The sequence below is a fragment of the Melopsittacus undulatus genome, chromosome Z (genome assembly GCF_012275295.1).
Source record: "Melopsittacus undulatus isolate bMelUnd1 chromosome Z, bMelUnd1.mat.Z, whole genome shotgun sequence".
NCBI lineage: Eukaryota > Metazoa > Chordata > Aves > Psittaciformes > Psittaculidae > Melopsittacus > Melopsittacus undulatus.
Window position 1 is genome coordinate 34,005,225 of NC_047557.1, and position 22,639 is coordinate 34,027,863.

Here is a 22,639-nt window from a genome sequence, read left to right on the forward strand (position 1 = left end):
TTTTCAGTTCAGTAGAAAATGCAGCTTTTCATATAAGCTCGATTAAAGACTTCGGACCTCTGTATACCCCCAGACACGGCCTATTTTTACTAACTTCAGGTTTTCTTTAGGTTGTGTTTAACGAACGGCACCACAGCAGCCGCTCCGGCGCCGCTCTTCCTCCCCCGTGATAGCAACGCGGGAAGCCCCGCAGGCGCGGAGGCCTAACCCAGGCCCCCGGGGTCTCTGCTCCGCTCCCCTCCAGCAGACCGGCACCGCTCCGGGCAGCCTGCCTGTGCCCGGACGCCCGCCTTAGGAAGCCCGCCGGTGCTGAGCCCGCCCACAGGGCCCAGGAGCTTGAGTCGGCCGTGACGCGTAGTCGGTGTGGATTGCAGGCTGCAGCGGGCTGCGTGTGGGCCTGGCGGCCATGGCGGCGGCAGCAGCGGCAGAAGCAGAGGCGGCCGGGGCTGCGCCCGACTACGAGGCGGCGGAGCTGTACACTCGTGCGTTCCGCGTGGGCGCGCTCGGCCGCTGCTGGATGCAGCACTTGGGGCCGCCCGACCTCTCTCTGGCGGCAGAGGCGGCGGCCGATGAGGATGCGGCCATTGTGGCGGAGCTGGGCTGCGAGGTGGAGATGGTGCCCGAGCTGCAGGAAGTGTGCAGGTGGTGGCCACGCGGGCTGTGACGGGTGGGGGCGGCGGGGCTCCTCCTGCCGGGAGTCCCGAGGAAGGGCTGAAACCTCTGTCTTTGCCCAGGCCGGGACTTGCTGCTCTATCCCTAGAGGGAAGCTTGCGGCCTCGCTCGGTGTGGTGCGGGGGAGGCCGCACCGGGGCGTGGCTGGGGGTGCTGTGGTTCAGGGTCTGCACCGGTGCTTCAAGGAGAGGCGAGAGGTGCTCGGGCAAATCTGTCCAGAACGGCTGTTTCGGGGTCTGGGGCACGTGGGGTTTTGTCTCCCGGGTGTATGCGCTGTGGAAAAGGAAACCATAGTGTTTCTAGACTGTAATGCTCCGCTAGCTGAAACTGTTACGGCATGACCAGTTCAGCACTTAACAAGTTACTTAAGTAAATACTTGACAAGGTGTTACTTGTTAGGTAGAACTTGAAGTTACGGGAATATGCATGGTTTTAAGAGGCCCCAGTTGCAAAATGAAAGGCATACCTTCTATGAAGAAAAAGAGCTAGGCATCTATTTTTGTTAACATCATTTAGATAAGCCCTGCTAATGGCAACATACATTAACTTTTGAGCTTGCCTCTGCCCTTGGCCTCTACAGACTGTTTTCTGTCAGGGCTGGAGGTGAAGTCAAGATGTGCAAGTGCTTCTTTGTGCTCATTGTGCTGTTGCTGTAACAGCCCAGGTGGCACTAGGGCTGGGAAAGAAAAGGCACTCTCTTGTTTTGCACTTGTAACTTACTCATATTTGTGGACCAGTGAATTGCAAACTAGTGTTGAAAGAAGAGAACCATCTAGAAATGAAATATACTACAGCTGGAAGGTTTTAGGTCGTGAATAGTGAGAATCGTCTCGCACCTGTATAAAGCCTGTTTTCAGGCAGTAATTCCTACAGAGTCAAGATTAATGATTTGCCTCTGGCTTATCACTAAGGAAGACATGTCAGAGTTCTGTTGCTTGTGCAAGCTCTGTCCTTCACATACTGTTTCCTGGAAGGTGTAGAAGTATTTACAAGCTATTGCCAATGCAAGATAGAGGTTGTTCACTTTCAGGCACAGAAGCAATGCAGAAGGCATAATTTGGTAAATATAGCTAGGATTTTCCTTCAGTGTTCTGCATTAAAGGGTGCATATAAAAAATGCAGGTGTTGTGTTATGAGTATGTCCATCAGAGTTATTCCCCAAATTATTGAAAATATGAAAATGGAATTCCAAGCAGATTTTGTCTCTAAATTGGAGAGACATCAATTTGATAGGTGGACCACTTGGTGGATGAAGAACTGGCTGGATGGCTGTACGTGGAGTTGTGGTCAATGGCTCAATGTTCGGCTGGAGACCAGTAACAAGTGGTGTCCCTCAGGGATTGGTGTTGGGACCAGTCTTGTTGAACATCTTTGTTGGTGACATGGACAGTGGGATTGAGTTTGCCCTCAGCAAGTTTGCTGATGACACTGAGCTGTGTGGTTCTGTTGATACGCTGGAGGGAAGGAATGCCATCCAGAGGGACCTTGTGAGGTGGGCTGATGCCAACCTCATGAAGTTTAACCATGCCAAGTGTAAGGTCCTACACCTGGGTCGAAGCAATCCCAGGCACAGCTACAGGTTGGGCAGAGAAGAGATTCAGAGCAGCCTTGCAGAGAAAGCCTTGGGGGTATTGGTCGATGAGAAAATGAACATGAGCTGGGTTCAGTGTGTGCTCACAGCTCAGAAAGCCAACCGTATCCTGGGCTGCATCAAAAGGAGCATGACCAGCAGGTCAAAGGAGGTGATCCTGCCCTTCTACTCTGCTCTTGTGAGACCTCACCTGGAGTATTGTGTGCAGTTCTGGTGTCCTCAACATAAAAAGGACATGGAACTGTTGGAACAAGTCCAGAGAAGGGCCACAAGGATGATCAGGGGACTGGAGCACCTCCCATATGAAGATAGCCTGAGAAAGTTGGGGTTGTTCAGCCTGGAGAAGAGAAGGCTGCGTGGAGACCTCATAGCAGCCTTCCAGTATCTGAAGGGGGCCTATAGGGATGCTGGGGAGGGACTGTTCATTAGGGACTGTAGTGATAGGACAATGGGTAATGGGTTATAACTTAAACAGGGGAAGTTTAGGTTGGATATAAGGAGGAAGTTCTTTAATGTGAGGGTGGTGAGGCACTGGAATGGGTTGCCCAGTGAAGTTGTAAATGCTCCATCCCTGGTGGTGTTCAAGGCCAGGTTGGACAAAGCCTTGGGTGATATGGTTTAGTGTGAGGTGTCCCTTCCTATGGCAGAGGGGGTGGAACTTGATGATCTTAAGGTCCTTTCCAACCCTAACTATTCTATGATTCTATGATTTTCTATGCTTCAGGTTTTCTTTTCCTTCATTCATTTTGCTTTCCATTCTGCTTTCTTCAGTCTATGACTACGATATTTCATCTGCTGTCTGTGTTTGCTGGTGTTACAGAGCTGTGCTGTTTGCTGCTGAGTGTACTGTGGAAAGGTTTGGGAAAGAAAAAAAAAGAATGGGAAGTCTATGGTGGGAGAGAACAAATCAGCTAGCAGCTGCCTGTTGGCTTTGCAGGAGAATGAAGATAAACCTGCACATCCTGGTGTGACCTGTCCACTGCACAGGCTAGAAATCCCAATTCCTAATCTTTATGTGTTTTTGCTTTTAAATTAAATAGACCTAACCTCCTGAGTCTCTCCTTAACACTGGCCAACCTCAAATCACTACCTCTGATCACTTTCTCTTGCCTGCTCTGAGTTTGTATTCCTCCCTTGAGAAGAGGTGAACACTGGGCTCCACCAAGTTCTATTCTATGATGTCTTGGGGACACATTTATTATCAGCATAAATATGGTTTTCTAGGCACTGAAATGGGCACATGCTGGATATAAACACAGATTCTTCTGACTGTGAACTACTTGTAAGGGAATTTAGGGCAAGTTAAGGAGGTTTTCTTTGTGTGGGAAGATGTGGATACTCTTCCTGTATCTACTTTTAAAATAGTAATAGATTAAGAGAATCTTAATCTGGACTCATAATTAAGTTTGTTTTGTTTTTTTATTATTTTTTTTTAAATGTAGTGACACAGTGTGCATTTGAGTATTCCTGACAATTTAGAGTCTTCTGGTAAGGAAAACTGCCATAATGGTTAAATGTTGTTTAACTCTGTGCATCTCGGGATGTTGTTGTTTATTTTTGTTTTCCTTCTATTTTATTATTGTAATATGTTACTGCAAACAGAATGCAGGGAAAAAAGAAAATCCATCTTCACTCAAATTTGACTCAGTAAAAACGCTTTTCATGCTGCTTACATTGCATGTAGACAATTGCTAAGACATTGCTTGGGTTTTCATCATATTTTAAACAGGTGCAGAAGTGGTTTCCTTAACTAGGAAATAACGTCAGTAGTTCTCTTAAATAACCAACATGTCGGTAGGGTAAGGGTTTAAGTTTTGTTAAAATGTCTTTGCGGTCTGCAAACACAGGTTTACCTTGGAATTCGTTATTCGTATTTGAGCAACTTAAGGGCTTGAATGGTGGACATGCTAAGTCATATTATTCTGTTTTGCTTTTTGAGTGATTTGTAGTGTACATGTAGGACAGAGTCTAAGCCTCAAGTCAGTGTGGGTTTTAGGTAGGTCAACAGAGGTGAGACTTACGTGTACCTTATTCCACTTCAGTGCTAATTCACGTTCTTGTTTTATTAGGAGGGGTAGTTGTAAATATCTGTAGGGACGTGTTATAAAGCTGCATTAAGCTAGCCTTGGCATCTTGACGCATTAGTATTTAGTGTCTTGTAGTATTAGTGTCTCAAAGGTGATGAAAGTACTGCATTTAAAACATATACAATATGAAGAGTAATACAAATATTGTATCTGCTTATTATGAAAATATCAGACAAAATACTAAAGCATCTTTGAATTTCTAAAACTGAGAAGGTTCTTTGGGCTGCTAGGATATTCTGAGAAAAGTCACGGTGATTAAAGGCTTCCCTGATATCCTATTTCCATGTCCAAATTTCCACAGACTTTTCTTTGCCCTTTTTGTTTCTAGCTGCCTTAAAATACCTTTCTAGGGGACGTAAATTTTGCAAAACACCTTGCATGTTTTTTTCAAATGGGACCTGCAACTACTGTCCCTTGGTACTGTCCTACAGTTCATGTCAGTGTCCATTAAACAGTATGGCCGGTGTTTTCCCCTCTGCTATGACTGAATGCACTGAGAGCATGTCTTGTGTGCAGGAAAGGGGTCATGGTGGAATCCCATGGTTATGGCTGAAGTGCATGCTTCGTATTGCCTGCACTTCTATATGTTAGGTGTGTGGCACTGTCTGCTAAGCCTTAGTTTCTGGAGGGATTAGCACATATTTTCCATTTGTAAAGTCTGGTTTCCTCAGGAATGTGGACCAAATGTTAGTGGTGTGGTTCTACTTGCTGTACTGGAGTTACCCAGGAGAAGCTCCACCATGGCCTGTGTAAAAGGCCATACAGGAACACCTTCCAAGACTTCAGTGGGTGTGATTATAAAAATCTGGTATTTGTATGATCACTTTTAAGTCATTGCTGCAGCCAAAGCAGTTCCACTTTTCCTTTCCACAACCTGCAGGGATTTGCACTACAGCAAAAAAACTATGGTTAGCTCTACTCTGGATTCTCTGCAAACACAGGAAGAGTGAGGGTGGAAAAGATCTGAGAATGGAAAGCAGGATACAAGGAAAAGTGGGCCTGCCACTTCTGACAGAAATGTCTTATTCCCACTGGAAGAAATGTGGTATAGATTAATGCCTTAATACCGCTTAATGACAGCTTGTGTAAATGTGGTGGCTTGCCCATGTTTGTACCTGTATAATAGTGATCTTATGTTTTTTATTGCCCTAGCATTGATATGTTAATGTCTTCTGATAAAGAAGAGGACCCAGATGTTATTCCTGAAGATAACAGTCTGCTAACTCTACGGTATGTTGTTACAGTAGACTTACAATACCCTGGTATGGTGTGGGTTAGGAAACACACACAGAAGCATGGCTGGCTGCTTGTTCCTTTCCCAAGCATTGGTCTGCTTCAGAAAGCAGAAAGCAGTGTTCAGAAATACTCTAAGGTGAGAAACACCAGCTTATGACAGGATAATTGGTATGAGCCTTCTGCTTGAATGCTACTTACAAATTTTTTATTTAGACAGAATATGCCATCTTTCTCATTGGAAGAACTTAGGATTTCTGGACCCGTGTCCTTCTGAACTAGTGCCCAAATTTAGAGTGTGCAGGGGACTTCTCATTATTGTTGATGAGAGGTTTCTCCAAAGCCATGTGAAATAAATCTGTAGCCCTTACAGCTAGTAACCTGCAGTCACATTTTAACATCCAAACTGTTAAGTACTGAAATCATAGCTAGATATATTAGCTTTATATATATAGATATATAGATATATAGCTTTATCTATACCTACTCTGCATTTCAGATGTTGAACAATATATGTTAAGATACTGTCAGTTATGCTCAGCCAGGTCCGGTTTTTGCTATACTTGAATTTCAGTTTGTGTAGAATGTAAAGAAAAGTGTTAGGATTGTCATCAGTGTTAAGCCTGATTGTTACTGAAAACCTTTGGGGAGGCCTGGAGAGTAGATGGACTTGTGCCAGAAGTACAGAAGGATTTGCTGTTCATGCAGGGGTTAAATACATTTATTTTAGTAGATATTCTATGTATAATACTCTTTCTTCTACAAATGATACTGATTTTTTTTTTAGAAAAGTATCTGTGTCATGGGGTTAAGAATATTTGTAGTTTTTTCCTGGTTTTTGCTTGAACATGAATCGAATTCCTTTGAAGTGCAAAGGATAGTTGAAACAGGTTCCTTGAAGATAGCAAACCGTGCTTTCTGTAAAGAGCTTCCTCACACAAAATTTTGCTGGTTTTCTTTTTTCTCAGAAATGTAAAATTGTCCACAACCAACCTGTGATTCACACTTAAGGCAAAAAAAAAAACAAAGCTGAAATCTACACGCCAGCTATGCATGACCAGGTTATATAGGAATCAGGAGACAAGAGTATTTTAAGTTAGTCTGTCATACTAAGACAGCTAGAAGTCCTGCTCTTTGAAGCTGCACTGTAGTGGCTTGTGTTATTTTAAAGTATACTTACAGATTCTGCATGGAAGTTGTTGAATGAAATTTTGTCCCATGTTCTTGCCCCTCAGAATTAGAAAAGAGGCATTAGAGAGGAGAGAAGAAACAATTATTGTGGATCGGGCTTGCAGACAAGAAACTCTTGCCTACGAGATGGTAAGTTCCCTGTCATCCTAGGATCTCGGGATAGTTCAGTACAGCAAAAGTCCAGCGTCTGATTGCTTTGTTTTTTCATCACTGTGAATATCTATTCAGTGTAAATATTTGCAGGCAGGGTTTTGCAGGTAATGATTAAGATTAAAGACATGTTATAGAAAGATAGGGCAGGAACTCTGCTCCTATGGCCTGTAAGTACCAGAAGTACTAAAGAGGAACTCCGGCTCATTACTGCTGTACATCTGCTTTTATTTGGTTGTTAATAAAGCACTGTGAAGGTGATCAGGTGTAACGAGGATTATGTGAACTTATTGTAGAGCTAGACAAAACACATGAAGGTTTTGCTCCTGGAGTCCTCTGTTGGAAACGTGTAAATGTGAGCTAGTTTCTGTAGGACTGAAGGAGGAAGACAGTAGGACTGCCACATGGTGGCAGTAAGATCCTAACTCTGAGCTTTGTAACCCAAGTTTCTGAGCCATTCTGAGCTGATAGGAACCAGGAGCATAGTGATCAGCCCTGCAAAAGCATCTTGGAATTCCTTTAACTATGCTTAGTAACTCTTTTTTCAAGATTTTTTCACAATTAAAGTCTGAAACAAGAAAAGTGAAGTTCGTAAATTTTACAGTGGTGGAGTCTAAGGCTTGAGAAAGCAAGCCATGAATTTTGTAAAATTAGGGATGGAGAAGTAGTGGGGAAGGAGCCTCACTTGTGACTGTTAAAACATTTTTTACCCTTGAGGTTTCTTGGTCTGTCGTGAGTGGTTTTGTTTCAACTGTCCAGAGACCCAGGCACATGATTTAAGCATTGTGTGCGAACTGAAATGCAACAGCTATGTTGAACTCTGAGCCTGACACACGTCTCAGCAAACACTTGCAATAAAAATCTTCATAGAGCGTTTCAACAAGTGGTGTTTTCTGTTTCTGAAAAATGAGCACATGATCAGTTACTGCATCCTTTAAGCTGTGGTAAGGGATTTCTGTGTCACAGCTGATTGGGACTATGGTGTACTAGAACAGGAAGAGAGCAATAAGAAAAATGAGTTTGGAATGTGTCACATGAAAAAGGGAGATGCAAGGATCTCAGAACTGAAGTCTCAGTACATGTTCAGTTCCTGAATCTGAAGAACACTTTATGCTGGTGGGAAGTGTTTATGCAGTCAGTATTCTCTCATGATTTCTTGAAAAAGGGGGAAACAGGACTACTGAAAAGTGCCCCCCCATATTCTCACAGCTGGGCTCTGTCTTTAACATAAAGTAGGATGGAAATGTGGAAATATTTTCACTTCTTTTGTAAAATAGTAGCGTGGCAAGGGCAGTGCAGGATTTTTGAAAAATTGAGAGCTCCAGTAGTGTCAAGTTTCCCTAATAAGAGCAAGTGTTGCACTGATTTTTATTTTCATATACTTCATCCTATGGCTGTTTTCTAGGCCAGTATTTCTAAAGTTGAGTGTTGTAATCTTTCTTTACATGTGAACGCATTAAAACATTTGAAAGCATTAAATGGTGGAAGTTGGTAGCAGCTGGATTCCATAAGGTCAGAGTAGCAGCTTTAATTCCTTTATGTAGGACCTGGCATTGTGCAAGGAGTAGCCAGCTATCTCATAATTGCTGAAAGCACCTTAGCACAGAGCTGAGGGATGATGGGAGATACTTGAAATCAATAATTACAGCGGCTTCTCACATTTCCATCTTGGAGGAAGTAGGCTGTTACCAGTTCAGAAGGCTATACAGTCAAAAATGAGTTGCAATTAAAACAGTGTTTCTCAGACTTTTATTGAGGGGCTATGATATATAACTGGTTGCCAATATTATATATATACATATATACATATATACATACGTATCTTTATTTTCCAGGAATCACATGCAAGTGGAAAGAGGCCAGACAGTCCTACAGATCTAGTTGAGGAGGGAGAGCTACTTTTAACTCTAAACATATTCTACCCTGTCATATTTCAGAAGGTTGGTACTAAATTCTCTAGGTTGTATTCTGATGTTTCTTCCCTACTCAGGTAACATCTTGCTTTCCTAAGCTGTTAAAATCAGCGCGTCCACTGAGGGAGTGTGGTAAACCCTTCAACTGTGTAACTTAAAAGTTTTTCCAGAATCTGGCTTTCATTGTTACTGATTTTCCAAAGGCAATTATTACACTAACTATTTAGCAGTTAATTGATTTCACAGCTCAAAATCTGAAACGAAATACTCAAATCCTGAAGTATTCTTTCTGGATCTAGGATAAGTATACTCAAACTTCCTGTCTTTCCTACACTTTCTGGTGGGGCATGTGACAAAATGCAACTAATAAATAGCAGCCTTAGGAGAGGTTGAGGCAAAATTCTGTTTAAAATCTTGTACACAGAGGTGATGTACCATATGCTGACATGGTTTAGTGGTGGATGTGGTAGGTTAGGTGGCTAGGTTAATGGTTGGACTTGGTGATCTTAAAGGTCTGTTCCAATCTAAATGATTCTCAAGTTGACAGCTGAAGAGCAGTACTAATGCTGACAAATGATTTTTATTTGAAGCTTGTATGTTTTTTTTCTTCATAGCATAAAGATTACAAACCCTATCAGACAGTCCTTGTACTGGGCAGCCAGAAGCTCACTGAGCTGAGAGACTCAATTTCCTGCGTCAGCGACTTCCAGATAGGTGGTGAGTTCAGCTGTCAGCCAGATCAAGCACCAGAACATGTAAGCAAGGTAAAATCTTCCTTGTGGAACCCTCTGCATGTGTACAAGCTTTGAAAATGTACAGGAGAGAGGGAAGCAGAGTTTTGTTTTCTTCAGCACTAAATAAACTAGTGCTAAATAAACTACGCACTAAATAAACTACTAAATAAACTATATTGTTTCTGCTAGTGGGTTGCACTGTGAGTAAATAACTTCCTGGTGGCATTACCAAGCTGATCTGTTTTGTGCAATGTCAAGAAAAACATCATTAATGCTACCACTGAGAAGCAGTAATGCTGGTAATGAGTTCTCACACAGATGTATCCCTGGGGACTGACTTTGTGCAATATTGGAAAACACCAGAATAGAAATACGAGTAGAAAGCTAAATGTAGGCCATGCCACTCTGACCTTGCATGCTGTGATGTTTGCAACTAGGTGCTGATCAAAAGTAGGAGTGAAGACTATTCCCCTGTCCCACAGTTGGAAGGTGTTCTCTGGGAATGTGCAAAAAGAGTAAAAAAAGAAAAAGTACTCTAATTGAAAATACTGAAACTGTGTAATTTTGGTAATACATGCAACATACATCCTATCACAGAACAATTGAGGTTGGAAAGGACCTCTGGAGGTCATCTGGACCAGCTGCCCTGCTCAAGCAAGGCCACATAGACCCAGTTTCCAGGACCATGTCCAGATGGCTTTTGGATATCTCCAAAGATGGAGGTTCTGCAAACTTCTTGGGCAGCCTGTGCCAATGGTAGGTTAGCCTCACAATAAAAAACATTTCCTGATGCTCAGAGGAAACCTTCTGTGTTTCAGTCTGTGCTCATTGTATCTCATTCTGTGTATTAAAATCCCCTTGAACCTTTTTTTCCCATCTGAACTGTCTCAGCTCTCTCAGCCTTTCCTCATGAGAGAAATGCTTCGCTCCCTTCATTTTTGTGGCCCTTGTGGAACTCTCTTTCCAGTATGCCTGTGTTTCTCTTTTACTGAGGAACTCAGAACTGGGCACAGCCCTCCAGGTGTGGCTTCACCACTGCTGAGGTGAGGGAAAGGATCACCTCCTTCAAACTGCTGGCAAGACTTCGATCCCATTTGCCTCCTTTGCTGCAAGGGCACACTGCTGGCTCATGTTCAACTTGGTGTCCACCAGAACGCCCAGGTCCTTTTCTGCCAAGCTGCTTTCCAGGTGAGAGATCCCAGCATACTGTGGTGCGTAGGGTTGTTCCTCCCCAGGTGCGCAACCTCGCAGTTCTCCTTGTTGGAAGTTTCTGTTGGTCCATTTCTTCAGCCTGTCATGGCTCCTTTGAGCGACAGCCACTCCCAGTTTTGTGTCAGCAGCAAACTTACTGAGGGTAGACTTTGCCTCAACATCTAGACCATTAAGACTGAGGGAGTATTGGTGGATGACAAGCTGACTATGAGCCAGCAGTGCACCCTTGTGGCCAGGAAGGCCTCTTGGGGAGGAGTGTGGCCAGCAGGTCCAGGGAGGTGATCCTCCCCCTCTGCCTGGTGAAGCTGCATCTGCAGCAATGTGTACAGTTCTGGGCTTAGTACAAGAAAGACAAGGAGAAGGTCCATGGAGGACCACAGGGAGGATCAAGAGTCTGCAGCATCTCTCATGAGGAGAGATTGCGGGAGCTGGGCCTGTTTAGTCTAGGGAAAAGAAGACTGAGAGGGGATCTCATTCATAGAACCATAGAATCAACTAGCTTGATGATTCTTAAGGTCATCAAGGGCATCTCATTAATGCATATAAATATCTCAAAGGTGGGTGCCAGGATGATGGTGTCAGACTCTTTTTCAGTGGTGCCCAGCAACAGGACATGGAACAATGGCCATAAACTAAACCACAAGCAGTTTCACCTCAACATGAGGAAGAACTTATTTACATTGAGGGCGGCAAAGCACTGGAACAGGCTGCCCAGGGTGGTCATCGAGTCTCCCTCTCTGGAAACATTCAAAACCCACCTGAATGAATTCCTGTGTAACCTGCTTTAGGTGGCCCTGCCTTAGCAGGGTGGTTGGACTGGATGGTCTCCAGAGGTCCCTTAAAACCGTAATGATTCTGTGAAGTTAAACAGAACTGGACCTTGTATCGACCCCTGGAGTACTCTGCTAGTTACTGGCCTCCAACTAGATTCTGTTTCACTGATTATCACCCTTGGGGCCTAGCTGTTTTGCCAAGATTACATATTAATAATACAGTATTTTATCAATATGATAGAGATAAAATAACATCTACAATCTGAGTGAAACCAGAGGAAGCTACATACCTATATACGCAATAGTGAAAAGATAATAGTCTTTTCATTTATATAAAGTAAATGACAGAGTCTGTCTACCATTGTTTAGTAAAGTGTTAGCTGATTATTTCTGAGACCAAAGAGTTCTGAAACTGGGTATGCAGGATAGTCATGTGAGCCTGTCATGGCCTCAACAAGGCTGAGATTAGGCTTCCTCACATCAACAGTTTCCCCAAAGTATGTGCATGCCACTATGCCTAGCCTTCCAGGAGGTGTTAATGAGTGGTGTGCATTCATTCTATTTGTTTGTTTTCCTCAAGCATGACTGTGAATTTGCAGCTTGTATTGAAGTATAGGTTCAATACAGTCTTCATGACTGTGTGTGCTTCAGCAGGCAGGAGATCAGCCGTCAGTGGGGTAGAGTTTTCTTCCTTCCAGCCTAGGAAGGGAGTGACACCGTGACCTACTAAAAGTATGTTAACTTTTCCAAATGGAGAAAATAATTTCTGACTAATTTAAGGATCTTAGAGACTGATTTAAATCATGGTGCTCTGAGAGTCTGCAGGACAAAGGCTGTGTAAGTAAGTTAGGTGTTGCTTCTCTTGAAGTTTGCAGTTTGAGAACTCGAACATAATGTAAGAATCAAGTTACTGCTCTCATTGTTTAAGTAAACAAACATTGCTTGTCAGCCTATTCAGAGAATAAGAGACTTCTGGATTTTATTGGCATAAATGGCCTAACTTCTCTCTTATTCTTGCTACTTTGGGGTTTTGTGATTTTTCTTCTTTGCTTTTTCTTCATTGGGCAATAATTAATGGGATGAAATTTAACAAGTTCAAATGCTGGATTCTGCAACTAGGATGAAGCAGCATAGGACACAAGTATAGAATGGGAAAGGAGTGGCTGGAGGGCAGCTGTGTAGAAAGGGATCTGGGGGGGGTGGCCGAAACAAGCTCAGTCAGTGGTGTGCCCTGGCAGCCAAGAGGCAAATTGCACCCTGTGATGCATCAAACACAGCAAAATAAGTTTGTCAGGGGAGATGATTATCCTCCTGTATTCAGCGTTGAACAGCCTCACCTTGAGCCCCATGTGCAGCTCTGGGCTCACAATTCAAGAACGATGTGAAGGTTCTTGAATGCACTGTAGAAGGGCAACAAAGCTGGTGGAAGGCCTGGAAGGCATGTCCTGTGAGGAGCAGTCAGTCACCAAATTAATCATGGAAGGGAGCCATGCACCTCAAAGGTATCTTCCCCAGTCATTATGTCTGAGCTGCCTGCACATGCATCTTTTGATGAATAAATACGGCCTTCACTTACCTGAGAGCTGGGGCGCTGTGTAATGTGTCCTGTACACAGTGGTGTAGAGATTGGGATCAGTTCACTGTGATAAAACTTCATGTTGATGTACATTGGAAAAATACTTTATCAAAATGCTCTTGAGATCCATGAGTGAAGGATTCTGAGGGAACTGGGGTTGCTTAATCTGAAGAAGAGGATGCTCAGGGACAGCCTTATCGCAGAGATGGGGCTCAGTCTGTTCTCCCAAGGGACAAGTGATAGGACAAGAGTTAATGGCCTCAAGCTGCGCCAGGGGAGGTTTAGAGTAGATATTAGGAAAAGCAGCAGGCTGGGAGTAGGCAGGAGACTGGGAGGCAATGTAGCTGGGACAGCTGGCCTCAGCTGGCTGGAGAGATGCCCCATGCCACGTGACATTTTGTGCAGCATTAAGAGCTGGGGAAAAGGTTAAAGAAGTTGTCTTTCAAAGCAACCACTATGCAAGCTGAAGCCCGGCTTCCCAGGAAGTGGTTGGACATGGCCTGCTGGTGGAGAGCAGGGAATGGATCTCTTCTTTTTGCCTTACTTCTGTATTCAACCTTTGCTTTTCTGGTTAAGCTGCTTTTATCTCAGCCTGTAAGCTTGCCTCTCATGCTTTCTTTCCTCCTGTCCTGTTAGGGGGGAGTGAGAGAGCAGCTGTGTGGAGGGGCAGTCCACTACATCTTACTAATTTTCAAAAATATTACTAGTATTTGTAAATTTTTTTAAGTCAGTGTTGTGCAGTGTCCTGGTTTGAGCAGTAGCAGTCATTGTTCTCCTTCTTGGTAGCTGGTGCAGTGCTGTGTTTTGACTTTCGGGCTGAGAACGGTTGCTGATAGCAAGTATGTTTTGAGTTACTGCTCAAATGTTTGGTTTGTCCAAGACCTTTTCTGAGCGTCATGCTCTGCCAGGGAAGGAGGGGAAACCAGGAGGAAGGAGAGACAGGACACCTGACCCAGGCTAGCCAAAGAGGTATTCCATACCATAGCACGTCATACCCAGGATGTAACCGGGAGAGACCCGGAAGGGCTGGAGCTCTGGGGGAATGGAGGAAGTATCAGCCGGTGCTCGGTCGGGCAGGGTGGGGTGAGTTGTGGGTCGGTGGCTGGTGAGGTGTTGTATTCTCTTCACTTGCTATTGGCTTTATCATTATTATTTGTAGTAGCAGTAGTGATTTTTGTTGTGCCTTAGCTATTAAACTGTTCTTATCTCAACCCGTGGGGGCTACATTCTTTGGATTCTCCTTCCTAACTCTCCGGGAGTTGGGGGAGCAAGGGGAGGAAGTGCACGAGCTCTGTGCAGCTTGGTTTAAACCATGACATGCAGTTGCTCAGTTAGTGCAGTGATGCTTGAGTTCCTGTTCTGTGTTTTTGGGGAAATATGTAACCCCTAAGATGGGGATAGAAATAAGAAAAGAGCACTAAAATAACCTGTAATGGCTTGAGAATAGTATCAATAGAACAACTGCACATCTAGCAGTCATATAAGCCTTGTTGTCACATCAGCATCTAAAACCAGTGCAAAGCTTTTCTTAGAAACCTGTAGAATGAAGTCTCTTACCATAGTTTATATACATAAAGTGCTTTTTTTTTTTAATCTGTTCTTGTTTAAGGTGTTTTAGTCTCCCATAACACTAATGCAGACCTTCTCTCTCTCTTTCAGGATCTTTACAAATCTGCCTTCTTCTATTTTGAAGGTATCTTTTATAATGATAAAAGATACCCAGAATGCAGAGATCTCAGCAGGTACAGTATTTGTAGATTTTGATTAAGGAAAACCTTAAGGGACAGAAAATTTATTTCATTTTATTGATGATCTGTGGTGTTTTAAAGGCTGGAATGTGTTGTCTATGAAGCTAGAATGGACTTTCTTTGTATCTTTTCACTTTGAACTGATTTTCACATGAAAGTTTAACTTTACTTGTTCTGCTCATTCCTTCCACTCACTTCCTGTCTGAAAAGGGGCTGAATGCATGTTTGTTCCCTAAAATCCTGTTTTGCTCTGTTGGGATGGGTTGCTGTGACAGATGCCAGTCTGTACAGGCTTTTAAGTGCCCTCCCTAGTTGTGATTACCACCAAAAGACCTGCCTGTGAGTTAGAAGGACAGCAGGCTCAGCTGTGTGAAAGTGAGCTTTTTGTGCAGTTTTGAAAATACACTGGATACCTTCATGGTGAAGTCAACAAGGGGACAGCCACTGTTGGAAAAAGAAATCTGAGGTGGTATTGCCAAGAGACTCAGGTATCTCTTATTTGGAGCTGTACTTCATGCTGGTTGAGCACATCATACCCATTTAAAATGTGCAAACTAGTTTGTTTTAAGGAAGTATGGGCTTGCTGACGCATTTAATGATATTTAGGAGACCGAGATGTTAAAATGGATGGTATGGATGAGCTGTGAGTTTGCACTCTGCTCCTGTTATGCCAGACTTGGTGTGTGACTTCAGAGAAGTTACTTTGCTCCTTTTCTTTCTATCCATGAGCAACAATGATCTTCATGGAAGAGCTTGTGATAGGAGTGTGCTGAAAAGCCAAGAAATAGTTGCATCAGTGCTCTTCCAGTGCTAAATTTTGGAAGTTTAAGTGTTCGATTTTCAGCTTTGTTTCTCCTTGGCAGAAACAAAAAAAAGCTTTTTAATACAATAAAACAAAGGTGTTGACCAAAGAACAGAAATGACCTGCTTGTAACTTGAATTGTTGGAATGGTTGAGAAGTGTTGCGTTGCAAACGTCCTGACCTGGATTGGTGCTGTAAGGAGTGTACACTACATGGAACTCCTCAGGAAGCGACCTGGTGATTTAAAGGCAGGTGTTCCATGAGAACAGCACACAGTTCCCTGAGGATGTGGTATTGCTGTGAAATTACCTTAAATTATTACAAAACGTCATGAGCTGTTTTGATTTCCATCTTTTTAACTGAATCACAGTGACAGGTTTTGCATGTCCCCCAAAGCCTTCCTTTTCTGTGCATTCAGTTTATAGCTTTGCTATGCTGATGACCTTTCTGTTTTCAGAACTGTTATTGAGTGGTCAGAATCTCATGACAGAGGCTATGTAAATCTTCAGTCCGATGATATGGAGGACTACACATTTAATGATTTGTCCCTCAAAATTGGCTTCCCATACCTTTTCTGCCACCAAGGGGACTGTGAGCACATCATTATCATCACGGACATAAGGTAAGTTACTGCTCTCCCTGAGTCCTTAGGGAGTTGAAAGCAAGACTTCTGTGGACAAACTTCAGATGTTAAAGGCTGAATATTTGTTAGACTAAGATTATTCTGCTGCCTGCTACAGAGCTAATATAAGATTTTATTCCACATACATATGACTGACTCTGCAAGGAAGAAGGTAATCTCCCATTTTTTGTCTGCATAAAAGGACAGCTTTCTAACTAGCACAGCGTGACTGTGGTATGTGAGGAATGGCACCCACAGGGATAAGTTTTTTTCTGTGCAAGGTCAGCTTGTGTACTCCAGATCTGCATACTGATTCTGGAGTGGCTGGAGTCAATGGGCTTATTAGTTTAGACTTCGTACAAAGGGGAAGGAGCTGAACAGAGAGCAGAGGAGTGGAAGTAGCAGGCCTAGATGCATAGAAGGAGAGGAAGAGGAGGCAGTACTGACTGTGAGGTGGCAACATCAATAGTAGAACTATTGTGTATACCCAGTGCATAATAGATAGAGCACTTCTCTGATTGTAGTGAGTTGCAGATCGTTTTGAGTTCCCAGCCTGCTGTACCAAAATATTGCTAATAAGTGGTGCCCCTCAAGAGGAATACAACTCAAAGGCATAGACATTGCAAGCAAGTGATCTCAGAATTGTGAGCTTCTAAACACTTGCCTGTGATATTTTTACCTGTTGGTCTGTAGGAGGTAAAATCTTTGAAAAGACCATCTAAAGTAGATGTTCTGAAGATTTCTGAGTTACTGCACATACTGAATTTACTCCTAACCATAAAATCCATGGGTGGTGCAACAGGCTGTCTCCAGCTCTTCGTCTCTGACAAGAAATGCTAAGCAGAAGTCTAGTCACAGTTTACACAGGAATTTAAGTCATGCCTTATTTTCAGTGTCCATGCTCAGACAAATTCCAATGTGGCCGAGTCTTTATTGTATTTTATATATTTATTTATTTCCCTCAAGGCTCATTCATTATGATGACTGCCTGGACAGGAACCTCTATCCCTTGCTAATCAAGAAACACTGGCTATGTACCAGAAAATGCTTTGTGTGCAAAATGTATACAGCCAGGTACGCTAATTTCTTGGTCTTTTTGTCTTATTAAATGTCTCTGTAGGTGCTGCTAATAACTTTAAAAAATAAAAACCACCAAAGCTCTGTACATATTTAATAAGGTATGTGAAAAATATTCACGCAAATATTCTGCAGTCTTACTCTTCAGGCAGTTGTCCTTTCTCTACCCAGGAAAAGACCTCCTGCAGGTAGCGTTCAGGGAGATCAAAAGATCTGCAGTGATGAAGAGGTTAATTATTTGCTCACATTCTTTTGCATACATAGAGCTTGGCTCTCAACAACTGCTTTTGAATATCTTACTTTTGGGGGGGGATTGCTGCATTTTTGCCCTATGACAAGATACGTGATTCAGATTCATTTGCCAGAAATTGTACTGAGCTTTCATTAAATCTAGCTTCTAAGTAGAGGGAAGAATGGATCTGTTCAAATGCAATGTGGTAAAATGCAGAGATTTCTTCAGGACTGTAGCATTCCCCAGAGGTAGACTCCTAACCTCTACCTGAAAACTGTGCTGTATTTGAAGGAACTATTTGTGATGCATGGGTTTTCTGCGGTTATTGCAGAGCAATTTGGTGCTCTTTATTCATGTTAGTGCTGTTTACTTAGACATGAGAAAGCCTTTCAGTAGACACAGCAGAAGTGTCTCTAAATGAGTTCTACAGACTAGGCTAGGCTCCCTGATTTTACAGGTTTGAATCAATTACTTACAAGAACACCCACTGCCGCGTCTTTTCCTCAAGGGCAGCTTATGGTTTCAGCCTCAGTTTGGCACTGCAGCTGTGTCCTTGTTATGTTGCTTATTTGGCCTTGGACTTCCCTGGAATCAGGCAAGGAGCCAATTCCTCTGGTGATGGGAGGCCATCCTGGTGCTCCTAGCAGAGCCCCCAGTATGCCTTTGCAGGTGGCTGTAATCTGCAAGGCATTTGACCATAAGGAGAGGTGGAGCCAAATGGTCAGTATGGGGGAAGGATGGGATAGGAAGGGCTTTACCAGAGGTGATGTAAATGCATTAATTTAAAACCAGGATTAAGCACTAAGCTCAAGTGGGGAGGTACTAAACCATGGACAGCAGAGCAGCTTTGGCTGGCTGCTCTGCATGCTCTAATCTGTGCAGATACCATCCTTAATCACTGGAAGTCTTGAGCTGCCATGGCCCCTGTGTCCTACCATAAATTAATTGCTTGATAACATGGTGAGCCCTCCTTGTACTGGCAGCTGTGTTCATGTTAACTTCAGTGCTTGCCAGAGTGTGCGGCAATCCTTTCTATGTCTTATCTTCATCATCCAGGTCTGTCTTTTAGACTTGTAGTTTGGGTCACTCATGTGTCTGCTCTGCATCACAGTTTCTTACTTTCTTACCTTAAGGGCAAACAGATTTATCTTTTATGATTTAAATGGCCATGGGGTGGACAGAAGATTCCTGTTAATATTTTGGGGGGCTGTGGGGGAGACCTTTTTCTTTACGCTCCATTCTGGCAATGTGAGGAGCTCCTCAGGAGATGCTGCTGTAGTAGTGAAAGATAACAGCTGGGATTGGCACTGATGGGTGTGGAGTTTGGAAAAAGAGCTGTGTTGGGGTGGGAGTCAGTATGACATTATCACTGATGTTTGGTGCTGCCATCCCCAACTCTGAGTAAAATACTGACTTAAGTATCACAACTGTGTTATACTCACATGGAAACGCTTATGTTTTGTAACCTGCAGATGGGTAACCAACAATGACAGTCTGGCACCAGAGGATCCTTGTTTCTTCTGTGATGTTTGTTTTCAGATGCTCCATTATGATCTGGAAGGCAATAAACTGGGGGAATTTCTTGCATATCCTTACGTCGATCCTGGAATTTTCAACTGAAACCGACGTGAGACAGAATGAATTTAGTGAAGTGCATTGGTGAAACTGTTGCTCTGGTTTTTAAAACCATCACACAGCTTGAGTTTTGGGTGTCCTGTTGGGGTTTAGATTAGGCTTTTATCCTCTCCCCTGAGGTGGAAAGAGCCCTTTGCACATGAAGTCTCTCTGGTGTCCTTTTCTCAGTAAGCAAGTATGATTTTAAAAAATGAGTAATTATGGAAAAATATGCTCAAATATCTGTTTTTATCAGCTACGTTTTTCTAATACATTTGGGCTAGAAGATGGTAGTTTGGAGACTACGGACTTTAAAAATACGGGTTTCAAGAGAGAATACCTTAAAAAGCAGCTGTGACTTGAAAAGTTTTGTGCATCCAAGGCCTTGTTAATACCAGAAGATGAAAACACGGTCTTTGGGCATCTCACCTTGAAAACTCTGGCAGTTGTCATCTCTGAAGAAGGGTGGGGAGCACTGCATTTGTGGGGATACATTCTGAGAGGGAAGCTCAAGGTGCTTGTTAACTTCTAAAGTCTTTTCCTGCAAGCAGAGGTGCTTGCATCTGTGAGCTGCTGCTGTCCTTGCTGACTGAGGGCTGATTCTGTGATAAGTAAGCTACATTTCACTGATGACTGAATTGTGGCCTGTCTTCCAGATTACTTTGACTCTTTACTGTGTATGAAGTTTTAACTGTTCATACTGTTCATTGTGCACTGCTTTTTTAGTATCATCCTGTGACTGTAAGTGTTGTTGCTTTTTTTAAATATGACCAATTTGTAGTTGCTAGTCTGTTGTTAAGTTGAAATTCTGCTTGCCAAGACAGAATGTATCCAGTGCCTTGCTTCGTAAAGTCTGGAATTCAGTTAATGTTAGTGGAGATCTTTGCTGTTTAGGCAAGCTAGTAGTGCTACTGCTTTTCTTTTGAAAGCTTCAGCTAGTTCTCAAAAAACTCTAGTTCCAGTTGGAGTAAAAGAAAAACAGCCAACTCATAACCTGCATACAGAAGTGTATTTGGCACATTGAATTCTATTGAGGTCCTGTGGCAGTAGATCCTGCAAGTGCTTACTGATTACCTTAAATGTCTTGAAACAGAAGTGTCTTGTGAATATTAATCTGTGGGGGGTTTAAGACGAAAGTGGTTTTTTTTGTCACCTAAGTCAGGCAGCTGTTGGCCTCTGTACCCTGAAGACAGAGCAGTGAACTCTTCAGCACCAGCACTTGTCACAGCACGTGCTGAGCGGGTACTTACCCCTCAGGAACCTGCAGAACTGTCACCAGTTAGACTGCTGGGGCTGTGTTGCTTTATGGTGCTGTAGCAGCAGTTGCAGTACACTGGTTGCAACTTCAGTGAGTTGCTACCCTTCATCCTGCCCCAGCCTTCTTTTTCGGCTGTCTCCTGATAACATATGGGCTTCCGACTTCTCTTTAGTATTGGAACCAAAATAATGGAGACAGCTCACATAATTTCTACAGGTACTGTTTGCTTGTTGGATGACTTATGCTGAGTTCTGAGGCAGCAATCAGTAAGGATTTTTGTGTGGATTTTTTTCTTTAGCTGCATGGAGAAAAGAGTTGTCAAAATGTGATTTTATTCTTTCATTAAGCTAATTCTGCCTTGGTGTGCTGTCCTTCACTCAAACCATTCACCTTCTTTCCAGTAAAAAGTTATGGTCAAATGTATTTCAAGATTCCTGTCCCTGCAGATGAAGAGATTTCACTAGGGTCAGCCCTGTACTTACAGTAAGTCTGGGTGCAGGAGTTGTGTGTGTATAGTGCTTAACTACAAACAGAGAAGGACTTGTATGAGAAGCTGCTATTTGTGTGATCAGGTCCTATTTCATACCAAAGGACTCAAATGGCAAGCAGAACAAAAAGGTTACACTAAATCATAGTTTAAAAAAATGCTTCCCAGGAGCTATTGCAGGACAGACGAATCTGGTCTTGATTTAATGTGTCTTTCAGAATGAGTCCTGTGAATGAAATCCAGCGTTGCACCCAGCTGCCCATTTGCAGTTCAATTTCTATAACAGCAGCTGGATATCTGTCTTTTGGCTGCTTGTTAAATGTGGTTAGTGTGGTTAGTGGCTGATCAGAACTTACAAGCAGGCTTATTAATAACTTAATGGTGAAAAATGAGAAAATATATTTTTTAATAATACCTTCTCTCTGTGTTTGATATTTACATCTTTTTAAGCAAGACTGTTGGCAATTTATTATTTTCTTTTAATAAATCTCTTGTAATACATAATACTATGTAATAAAATATTTTTATTATATTATTATATTTATTTTATACATTATATAAAAATAAATATAATAAAACAAAAATATTATAAATTTTATATATAATATATATTGTATATATTCTTATATTTATTATATTATTAAATATTTATTTTGCAAATAAAAGACAGACTCGGGACAATGTGGGCCCTCTTCAGAATCCATCAGGAAAACTGGGTATCCTGGATTTGGAGAAGGCTGAGGTTCTTAATGACTTCTTTGCCTCAGTCTTCACTGGCAAAGGCTCTGACCATACCACCCAAGTCTTGGAGGGCAGATACGGTGACTCTGGGAATGAAGACCTTGGGACCACTGTGGGAGAGGATCTGGTTCGAGACCATCTTAAGAACCTGAATGTACACAAGTCCATGGGACCTGATGAAATCCATCCGCAGGTCCTGAAGGAGCTGGCGAATGAAGTTGCTAAGCCACTGGCCACTGTATGTGAAAGATCATGGCAGTCAGGTGAAGTTCCTGATGACTGGAAAAAGGGAAATATAACCCCCATTTTCAAGAAAGAGAAAATGAATGACCTGGGGAATTACAGACCAGTCAGTCTCACCTCTGTGCCTGGCAAAAACTTGGAGGAGCAGATTCTCCTGGAAGGCATGCTAGGGCACATGAAAAGAGAAATGTGCTTGGTGACAGCCAGCATGGCTTTACTAAGGGGAAAATCCTGCCTGACCAATGTGGTGGTCTTTTATGATGGGGCTACGGAACTGATGGACAGGGGTGGAGCAGTTGATGTCATCTACCTGGACTTGTGCAAAGCATTCGACACTGTCCCACATGACATCCTTGTCTCTAAATTGGAGAGACATCAATTTGATAGGTGGACCACTCGGTGGATAAAGAACTGGCTGGATGGTTGCACTCAAAGAGTTGTGGTCAATGGTTCAATGTCCAGCTGGAGATCAGTAACGAGTGGTGTCCCTCAGGGATCGGTGTTGGGACCGGTCTTGTTTGATATCTTTGTGGATGACATGGACAGTGGGATTGAGTGTGCCCTCAGCAAGTTTGCCGATGACACCAAGCTGTGTGGTTCTGTTGATACGCTGGAAGGAAGGAATGCCATTCAGATGGACCTTGACATGCTGGTGAGGTGGGCTGATGCCAACCTCATGAAGT

At 43.0% G+C, this 22,639-nt stretch overlaps 1 protein-coding gene across 1 annotated transcript; it reads left to right on the forward strand.

Moving 5' to 3' along the window:
- Positions 1–324: 324 nt before the first annotated feature.
- On the forward strand, positions 325–21,429 carry SNAPC3 (small nuclear RNA activating complex polypeptide 3). The gene is made up of 9 exons (XM_005154984.4): positions 325–642; positions 5,503–5,580; positions 6,819–6,903; positions 8,760–8,864; positions 9,452–9,601; positions 14,792–14,874; positions 16,140–16,304; positions 17,271–17,378; positions 19,086–21,429. Exons 1-9 carry the CDS (start codon positions 407–409, stop codon positions 19,231–19,233), a joined length of 1,158 nt encoding a protein of 385 aa, XP_005155041.2. The 5' UTR covers positions 325–406; the 3' UTR covers positions 19,234–21,429.
- The last annotated feature ends 1,210 nt before the right edge of the window (positions 21,430–22,639 follow it).